The sequence below is a fragment of the Squalius cephalus genome, assembly GCF_949319135.1.
Source record: "Squalius cephalus genome assembly, chromosome: 25".
In the NCBI taxonomy this organism is placed as follows: domain Eukaryota; kingdom Metazoa; phylum Chordata; class Actinopteri; order Cypriniformes; family Leuciscidae; genus Squalius; species Squalius cephalus.
In genome coordinates, this window is record NC_137146.1 from 4,789,428 (window position 1) to 4,800,261 (window position 10,834).

General features: G+C 38.2%; 1 protein-coding gene across 1 annotated transcript; it reads left to right on the top strand.

Annotated features, from left to right (window-relative positions):
* Nucleotides 1-280: 280 nt before the first annotated feature.
* On the top strand, nt 281-10,290 carry naglu (N-acetylglucosaminidase, alpha). The gene is made up of 7 exons (XM_079863348.1): nt 281-803; nt 4,611-4,758; nt 4,853-4,999; nt 5,689-5,774; nt 6,393-6,649; nt 7,205-7,932; nt 8,764-10,290. Exons 1-7 carry the CDS (start codon nt 391-393, stop codon nt 9,241-9,243), a joined length of 2,259 nt encoding a protein of 752 aa, XP_079719474.1. The 5' UTR covers nt 281-390; the 3' UTR covers nt 9,244-10,290.
* The last annotated feature ends 544 nt before the right edge of the window (nt 10,291-10,834 follow it).

The following is a 10,834-nucleotide window of genomic DNA, read 5'->3' on the forward strand; positions in this document are numbered from 1 at the left end:
TGAACCGGAAAGTTTAATAATAATAATCATCCACTCTTTGACAATTTTCTATTCCCTCATCATTTTCTTCCTGATAAACAGCATCGTTATATGTTTATGCTGTTAAACAGCCTCATAAAATCAGTTGTTTATGTCATTCTAGGGATCTCACACATTCAATGGAATGGAATCATATGATGAACACAACAGTTTCCTCGTTTTCTTTCAATCCGGAATTCTCATTGGTTCAAGCTCCTCAGAGGCCGTTGAGACAGTCTCGTGATTGGTCGTCTGCCTCCCCATTGACACACATTGCTTCCTGCTCACGCGAAGGAAATCAATAGTAGAAAAGTGTAAAGTTTTAAAACCTACATCTGTTGCACCGATGCAACGACCGTCACAGAACTCAAAATGAGACATTGTAACCGCAGCGCATTGCTCGCGCTTGTGTTTGTTACATTGTTGCAGTCGGTCTGCAGCGACTTTCAGACTCTCGCGCATCTGAGAGCGAAGGCGAGCGATAAAGCTCAGTCCAGAGCTGTGGTGGACCTGCTCAGGAGACTGCTGGGAAACAGATCTCGGGATTTCATCGTGTCAGTCAACAGGACTCTGTCTAATGAAACTCTAGACGTGTGTGAGCTGCGATCCGCGAAAAACAACAAGATCGTAGCAGTGGGCAGCACGGGGGTCGCGGTGGCCACCGGGATATACAACTATCTGAAATACTTCTGCAACTGTCATGTGTCCTGGTCTGGAGATCAGTTAAATCTCCCCCGACCCCTGCCTCCTCTCACCGGCGTCCTGCGCATCAAAACACCGCACAGGTACACATGTTAACAATCTCCATAGCTTGGAAAACAAGTGATTCGAAACCAGAAGTAAAAAAGAAAGTTTCAAAATATGTAAAACACATTCCACAGAGTATAAAATGATTTATGTTATTTTTATGTATTATTATTATTTTGTCACTGACCCTTACATAACATCATATGTAAAAAATACCACAGATAAATGACATTACAGGGCAACTACACGATGTCACATTAGAGGTGATTATTGGGATGCACGATATATCGGCCAACATATCGGTAGCGGCCGATATCGGTTCATTTTTAATGTTATCGTTATCGGCCTGATAAGAAAATTTGGCCGATATATTAAAGCTGATAAATAATGTATTATTTCCTTCAGCTGAGACACTTCAGATGCGCACTGTTCAACATGATGGTTTTGAATTGCTTGAAATATGATTGAAATCACCTTGAAAAGGAAAATACAGTAAAGTGCAACATGTGCATGTGACATATCTGCTACATAAAATTATCATGAGAACATCATTATAATTGTGTGTTTGAGACATGGATTTAATGGTGAGACTTTTGTTTTTGTAATCAGGCTCTCAAAAATTATATGAATTTGGATTTAGATTTATCGGTTATCGGATTTCAAATATAAAGAATTATCGGTTATCGGTATCGGCCAAAATGTTCATATCGGTGCATCCCTAATTGTGATGTGATTTTATTGTTTGACAAGAGAACAATCGCTTGGTAAACACTCTCCAGTTTTTTTTTAATGACTTTTGATAATTCAAGTTAATGAAGCTCTGGAGAGTGTTTCAAACCTAAATGTTCCTATGAAGCACTCATTGCATTTACATATTCATAATTTGTCACTTTTATCATATGCATGCATTTTAATTCTTAAATCTGATATATGTTCAGCAAATTTCTTATTCCTATAGGGACTGAAGCTCATACCTGTTCCAACTATTCCAGATATTTTGATAAACAAAAATGAGATATTAGTGATATTTGCTCTTATATTGATTAACATACCTCTTTATGCCAATGGGGAAGCCAATATTAAACATCAATCCCAATCCAAATTGACTTTCACGTTCACTTTTCTTCTCTTTTCTTGCAACCTTCCATACTTGGACTAAAACAAAAATTAGATATTAGTGATATTTGCCAATTTTTATATTATCATATTGATTAACATATTCCTCTTTATGCCAGTTCAAAATAAACTGGCTGTATTTTCTCATCATTTTTGTGAATTTTGTGCAAAATGTTTTCATTTGAAATATTGTGTAAAAAAATTATTATCAAGTATTGAAAAATCCATATTGGTCAAGCACAATTGATATACAGTATATTTCTATAAAATAGTTGCAAAAAGACTGACATTTAATGTCTGTTGTAGCACAGATATTAAACAAAATACTAGTAACTTTCACTAGTTTTCTCAATGTGATTAATAGTGGAGCGGCTAAGTGATATAATCGTTCAGTTTATGATACAAGCGTGGAAATTGGCATGAGCAGTCTCCATGGGTCGCTTGACAAGAAAATTGTCCGAGCCACTTGAAATTTCAAGATTTTTCATTTTTCAAGATGACCGACACCTTAGTGGAGCAGTTAAGTGATATAGTGGTTTATTTTGTGATACAAGCATGAAAATTGGCATGAGCAGTCTCTGATGGTCACTAGACAATAAGCCACCCACAGCTACTTGAAATTTCAAGATGGCGGCCATTTTTCAAGATGGCCGACACCTTAGTGGAGCAATTAGGCTCATGGCAATTTTCATGCTTGTATCACCAACTAAATGATTTCTTAAGCCTAATTGCTCCACTAAGGTGGTGGCCATCTTGAAAAATGGCCGCCATCTTGAAATTTCAAGTAGCTGTAGTTGGCTTATTGTCAAGTGACCCACAGAGACTGCTCATGCCAATTTTCATGCTTGTATCACCAAATAAACCACTATATCACTTAACTGCTCCACTAAGGTGTCGGCCATCTTGAAAAATGGCCGCCATCTTGAAATTTCAAGTGGCTCGGACAATTTCCTTGTCAAGTGACCCATGGAGACTGCTCATGCCAATTTTCACGCTTGTATCATAAACTGAACGATTCTGCCAAACATAAGCACTTAGCCGCTCCACTATAAGCTGGACTATTTAATGTTTATTGTAATGTAACATAGTTCAGATTTGTGCAACTAAACTAATGGACTAATGCACACGTTATTAGCTGTCTAGCAGGGCCTGAAATTAACACCCGACCACACGCCAAATGCGGGTGAATTCTGCAATTGGCGGGTAACACTGTCAATCTACCTGCCACATTGGCAGGTAGCCAATGAGAATCGACCCTTCGCGGGGAGTTTGATTGACGGCGATCTGGCCAATTATAATCCGCCGAATTTTTTTTTGTCCGACAAAGCAGTCAGGAGAGTTCAACGTTGGATGATTTGAACTTGAAAAAACGGAGTGTACTGAGTAGACCTACTGACATCTTTCCGCAGTTAAAACTTCATTCCTTCTTATGTTCATTCATGTTTATTTTATGCTATAAATTAACTAGAAGGAAGAGATGATCGGTTCACAAGCAGCTTTAACTAACCGAGGCACCACAGCGATCTGTCAAGACACATTACAGAGCCACAAAACGGTATTGTCTAAATTTCTTTAAAAATGACCAAATTTTAACGTTGATACTTTGTTTAAAATCAAAAGTAACCAGGACTGTCTTGTCTGTCAGCGTGTTGTCAGTGTCTCTGCTGCGCGATGTGTTTTTCATTGCGTGAGATCATGGTTTGGCGTGAGCTCGGTGTAGCTTGTCGGACATAGCAACAGTAACTAAAGCGGCTGGGTCTTTGCGTTTTTATTTTTTATTTATTTTTTTTAACTGTTGTTATTTGACATTTAAACGAAGTCAGCCATACGCACCAAACGCGAATATGCGTCTAAATTCGCGCCTGACGCGCTATTCGCCTCCGGTGTGAACGCACCATAACGGTTCCTGAACGCTGTAACAGCTGCCCAGCGATCAACACAGCCGCGTGTGATTTGTTTACATAGCCTACGAGCTGCACTCGGTCTATATCTGTATTCTAAGAGTTATTATTACTTGTATGGATCTCGTTAATAACTTGACAGCACTTAAATGTGTATTCTTACAAGTTAAAGAACAAATGTTTGTGCAGTTCCTTTTTTTTTTTCACCTTTTATGAGGCAAAAAAAAAAAAAAAAAAAAAAAAAAACTGGCTGGTAAAAAGTCACTGTGGCGGGTGGATTTTTAAATCCACCTGCCACAGTGGCTGGTGGTCAAAAAAGTTAACTTCAGGCCCTGCTGTCTAGGCAAGATTGTCTATGTGTCTTCTTTGTTCATTTTGTTATTTGCATGTTTCTGCAGGCATCTTGTCATTCAATGAGCAGTTGTTTTTGTTTCGTTCTTCTACATTTTCTCATGCAGATCCAATCAGGACAGCCCCCAGTGTGTGTGTGTGTGTGTGTGAGATTTGCAGGCCAATGAAAAAAATTTAGCATTGTTGATTCTCTCCTCTATTCTTCACGCGGATGTTTTGTTGTAGCCGGACCTTTTTTGTTGTCTGATTGTGTGTTTGTCTTATTAGTTCTGCATGAGTTGGCCTGTACTATGTCACTCTCAGAGACGCCGGCGAACAGTGATTTCCACACAATGTGAATATGACATTATGAATGAGGTCATGTTCCTTACAGCTCCAAAACAGTAAATAGTCACAAGTAGGAGATAACAATCATTGAGCTGTGCCAGCAAACCTATTTCAACAAATTCATCTATTTTAGTGTTTGTGTAACTGAAGGTTCAGGTACTATCAGAACGTGTGTACCCAGAGTTACTCCTCCGTGTGGTGGGATTGGCCGAGGTGGCAAAGGGAGATTGATTGGATGGCACTGAATGGCATAAATCTTCCACTGGCATTCACTGGACAGGAGGTGTTATGGCAAGAGGTGAGAGTATTCGTGAATTCAGTTTTATAAATGTATATTTTTCAGAGTATTGTGTTTTAGATTTGCCTGTTTTCTTTTCCCTGATGTGCTGTAGGTTTATCTGTCTCTCGGTCTGAACCAGACTGAGATGGATCGCTTCTTCACAGGTCCAGCTTTCCTAGCGTGGAACCGCATGGGAAACCTGTTTCAGTGGGGAGGACCACTTCCTCAGTCTTGGCATGTCAAACAGCTCTACCTGCAGGTACTGAGCAGATAAAAAATGTGGTATTATTTTTCAGGATTTATTTTTTATTATTTTCTATTTAGGAATAAGCTTGAACATAGCAATTGTTACTTTTTTTCTCGCAATTCTGACTTTATAACACGCAATTGCGACTTTATATCACGCAATTCTGACTTTATATCTTGCAATTCTGAGAAATAAAGTCAGAATAGCAAGATGTAAACTCACAATTGTGTGATAAAAAGACGCAATTTAAAATGTTTTATTCTCTGGCGAAATCAAGCTTCCATACAAATGTATTGGAGTAAAGAGTGCATTTTCTTATTCAAAAATGTAGTAAAGTAGAGAGTCAAAGTTGCTAATATCTTTGATATTCATTAAAACTACAAAGTAACCATAAAGATAATTAAGTATAGTTTACTAATTACATTTACTCAAATACTTTACTCCACTGATATTAAGAGGCCAGATTAGACCAGAATCCAGAAAATCATCTAGAGGCAGTCATAGAGGCTTGTGGGTAGCAATCATACAACAAGCTTTATCAAATTGCTAAAAACCTATTTTACTAAAAACATTCCAAGCACCCACAAAACTTTTGCAAAGGCAAGCACCACCAGAAAATGTAAAAATTTAGTTGCACATAGTCATGCATTAAAATGTTGTTATTAAAAATCTTTTAAATATTGTACCTTTTATTCCTGCAGTTTAAAATCTTGGACCGCATGAGATCTTTTGGGATGATACCTGTATTGCCTGCTTTTTCAGGAATAGTACCTGAAGGTATTACCAGGTAATATTCCTCAAATATGTCTTTCTCACATTTTTGGTCTGTTTTTGGTTGTTGTTGAGTACATTTTTACGACTGTTAGATTTCCTAAATCTTGTGAAAGATATTTCTTTGGATAATGAAAATAAGTTACATTAAATAGAAGTTTTTTTTAGTCATTTCAAATCAAGGTATGATTGTTGAAGTATGAAAGTTGTTTTTACTAGGTGCCGCTTAGGTCAATCGAGATTCACACAAGGTTATTAAGTGAAAGGCAAAGAGGCAGCATCATACCTTCCTTGTCAAACTCCAGTGACTGTTAAATATATTTTCCTGGACTGCCCTGTTTTTAATATATATATAGAAAACATTTTTATTCAGAGATATGTTTAACTGATGTATTTAAAAATTTTCACCTCAATGTATTTTTGTCTTCTATTAAATGTCTTGTATAGCTTTTTGTTAATTGTATGATTTTTGTTATTTGTTATTATTATTTATTAATATACTGTATAATTATTTATTTGGATATGATCAGTGCAATAAAAATGTTTAAAGAACATATAACTTGTTTTCTTCTGTTTACCAGATATGTGAAGATAGTGTGATAGTGAAATAATCACATTTAGCAATGTCCCCTAGGTTGTTTCCACAAGCAAACGTGACCAAGCTGAGTCCCTGGAGCCATTTTAACTGTACCTACTCCTGCGCCTTCGTCCTGGACCCACGCGACCCGCTCTTCCAGCGGATAGGAGCGCTCTTTTTGACCCAGGTCATTAAGGAGTTTGGAACAGACCACATTTACAACACAGACACCTTTAATGAGATGGTCCCTGCCTCCTCAGACCCCACTTACCTGGCGTCTATAAGCCGTGCCATTTTCAGCACAATGACTTCAGGTAACTATGCCATTGTTACCCCGTTTTGCACCAACAAGAGTTTGTATGGAAGTGGTATTGTCCTAGATGTTGCTAATTTTTATTTGGCACATCGGATTGCATTTGCTCAAGTTTTAAAACCCACAATTGACCCGTTTCTTTTCTGAGGCACAGTTGGAGTAGAATCGCTACTTTTTCAAAAAAGAATCGCTACTTTTTCCAACATGAATCGCTACTTTTCTAAAAAAAGAATCGCTACTTTTCCATAAAAGAATCGCTACTTTTTCAAAATAAATCGCTAATTTTCCAAAAAAAGAATCGTTACTTTTTCAAAATCAATCGCTACTTTTTCCAACATGAATCGCTACTTTTCTAAAAAAGAATCGCTACTTTTTCAAAAGGAATCGCTACTTTTCAAAAAAAGAATCGCTACTTTTTCAAAATGAATCGCTACTTTTTCAAAATGAATCGCTACTTTTCCAAAAAAAGAATCGCGAGGCATGGCGGCCTCACAACTGCTTACACAGATGCGTTGATTACTTATTCTCTCCTATTTACTCTCTCTCTTTCTGGCAGTGGACCCTCAAGCAATTTGGCTGATGCAGGGCTGGCTATTTATCAGTGACCCTTCGTTCTGGAAACCAGACCAGGTCAAGGCTTTGTTACACGGCGTCCCCCTGGGGCGCATGATTGTCCTGGATCTCTTTTCTGAATCCATGCCTGTCTACTCTTCCACAAACTCCTTCTACGGCCAGCCGTTTATCTGGTGCATGCTTCACAATTTTGGAGGGAATAGCGGTCTGTTTGGAACGGTGGAGAGCATTAACTCCGGCCCCTTCAATGCCATCCGCTTCCCGAATTCAACCCTAGTGGGTTTGGGTTTGACTCCTGAAGGCATCGAACAGAATCCAGTTGTTTACGAACTCATGACTGAGCTGGCCTGGCGCAAAGAGCCTGTCAACCTTTCCAAGTGGGTATCGCTGTACGCCTTGCGGCGCTACGGTACCATGGATGAGAACCTGACAGTGGCCTGGCAACTCTTGTTTCATAGCGTCTACAACTGCACTCTTCCAAAATACAAGAACCACAACCGGAGTCCTTTGGTACATCGGCCGTCCCTGCACATGCAAACAGACATTTGGTATAAACCGGCGGACTTCTACAAGGCATGGAAGCTTCTGTTCGAGGCATCACCAGGGTTAGTCACTCTGGAAACCTTCCGGTATGATCTTGTGGATGTGACTCGACAAGCTCTTCAGCTTCTTACAACTGAATTCTACAAGGAAATACGGAATGCTTTCCAGGTAAACACAAATGTAATGGTTATGGTTGACACTGATGAACTAGCAAACCAGTCTTACTAGATTACAAGTTGAAAATTTAAAGGGATAATTCACCCAAAAATGAAAATTCTGTCATTAATTACTCAACTTCATGTCTTTCCAAACTCGTAAGACTTTCGTTCATCTTCGGAACACAAATGAAGATCTTTTTGATGAAATCTGAGAGCTTTCTGTCCCTCTATTGACAGCTACGCAACTACCACTTTGACGCTTCAAAAAGTTCATAAAGAGATCGTAAAACTAATCCATATGAATCGAGCGGTTTAATCCAAGTCTTCTAAAGAGACACAATCACTTTATATGATGAATAGATTTAATTTAGGCTTTTATTCATATATAATCATTGATCAGCGAACATAAACAGAAGCTCAACTGTACTTGCTTGACGCACGAGAATGAACCTCATTGGTTCTTGCTGAAGATCAAACATGATGCGTAACACGAGAATGAACCTCATTGGTTCTTCCTGAAGATCAAACATGATGCGTAACACGAGAATGAACCTCATTGGTTCTTCCTGAAGATCAAACATGATGCGTAACACGAGAATGAACCTCATTGGTTCTTTCAAGTCAAGCGAACATGCCTGAGCTTCTTTGACCAAATTTGAATTGAACGGTTTAGTCCAAATTTTCTGACTCGATCGCTTTATATGATATGATGAATTTATGCTTTTATTCACATTCTGCTTTCACATTACCAATTTTTCAAACTTACACTGCTATTGTGAAAGCGACGTAGTGTGTACAAAATGACATCTTTGAAGTATTATTTTCTTTGTTTGATTCTCAGGCCCAAAAGCTTCCTGAGCTCCTGACCGCTGGTGGTGTGCTTGTCTACGATCTCTTACCTGAACTGGACCGCCTCCTTTCCAGCAACGAACACTTCCTTTTGGGGGTGTGGCTTGAGCAGGCTCAGTCTCAGGGTGTGGACGAGCACGAGGCGCATCTATATGATATAAACGCACGAAATCAGATCACCCTATGGGGACCCGATGGGGAAATCCAGGACTACGCCAGCAAGGAGTGGGGGGGCCTAGTGGAAGACTATTATTTACAGCGCTGGGGCTTGTTTGTTAATACGCTAGTGGAGTGTCTGGACCGAGGAAGACCCTTCAAACAGGACGTGTTCAACCAGGCTGTGTTCCAGGTTGAGAAAGGGTTCGTCTACAACCAGAGGAAATATCCGTCCAAACCACTAGGCAACACATCTGACATTGCACGGCGGATTTTCCTCAAATACTACCCTTATGCACTGAAAAGCCTCAAATGAAGAGAACTTGATGAGTTTGATCCACCATAAAACATTTAGGTATCAAACTGATATGGTGGCCAACAATGGTCAAAACACCAGCTTGCATTTTATTTATCTTTTTACTTTTCTTTTAAAATGATGCCTAAACTATTATGAGAGACTAACATGACATTCTAAGAAGTTTTAGAAGTCTTGTAGAAACTCCTGATTGCTTTATATATCAGATACTGAGGTTTATTGCATTATGAATGTGTTTCTGCAAAAGCACGGTGCCTCTGAGAATGTCAGCAGCACAGCAACCATTTTAATTGTTGAATTTTTCAGGCCTGAAACAAATGATGTCCAAGTATGCGATCTAGTAAGCTCAGTTTTGCACAACTTTCTTAATGCAATGCAAGTACACTTTGCATTCTCAGTGAGCATTAGCAATGGCAAGAAGAAAAATCTTCATCTATCGCCCCTTGAGTACTGTTGTCAATATTCTTGCAATGAGTTGGCCAAGGATTTGTATCTGTATTTGCGTGTTGTTTCTGGCCTTAGTCTTAACACTGTGCTAGTACAGAAAAATGTTGTGCATTTGTTTCAGGTTTCTGATGACATTTCAGGTTTTTTATGTATGTCAAATATACTGTATATACTTAATCTATTTTGCCACCCCTACAAATTTTGTGAAATGGGGAAAAAATATTATAGAGAATACATGGTTATATGCATTGTTGTAAATTCGCTGCTTTGTAATATTAAAAGAAACTGGGTCATTCCTCCTGTCTCGATCTGCCAGACAAAATACTGCTACAGAAGATGGCTGACATTATAAAATGGATGCACAAATATCTTTGAAATGAGCCTGTGAAACATTGGAAGTTTATTACAATATTCAGATTGAGTTTCATTTTTTTAGGAGATTGTTGTGGACATTGTTTAGATTTTTTTCAGTCTACAATTGTATTTTTTTTTGTTAACCTGCACAGACAGATAGTCACTAAGACCTTGTACATTAGAAACTTCTGAATTGAAAAGGTATTTTTGTATTTTTGTCAAATAAAATCAGTACTTTTAATACTTTTTAGTGGTCTGTCATAAATACAGTCAAAGGCCCTCAAATGAAGTATTTATTATTATATTATTGTTGTTGTTGTTCTCTCATTTCTGTAGGACAAAATCACCATTTCTTAAGCCTAGTCCCAGAGTAAAATGGATGTTTGAGCTGTTTTAATCGAAAGCAACTTGTTCTTTTTCTACGGCACGTTAATAAAAGCTACTTAATAAGGCCTAATTCTGTCATAATCTAAGACCTGTCTGTGAAACCAGGCCATTGTGTTTCTAGCCCTGTTAAGGTGAAGTGTGAAAACATTTCTACGAATTTCTGAATAATTATCCTCGCTAGAACTTGATCTGAAAAGTGGGATTATTTCAGAAATAACATTTTATGATGATAAAAAATAATAATTTGTCTAAATAATTTGAAATGACAAGAAGAGAAATGTTCATATTTGGTGACAAATTAGTTCGTAAGCATTGAGGGAATTGAACGCCTTTATAAACTACATTTCCCATGATTCATTAGGGCAGGAACTCTCTCTGTTAGCCAATCAGCAGTCAGTATTCC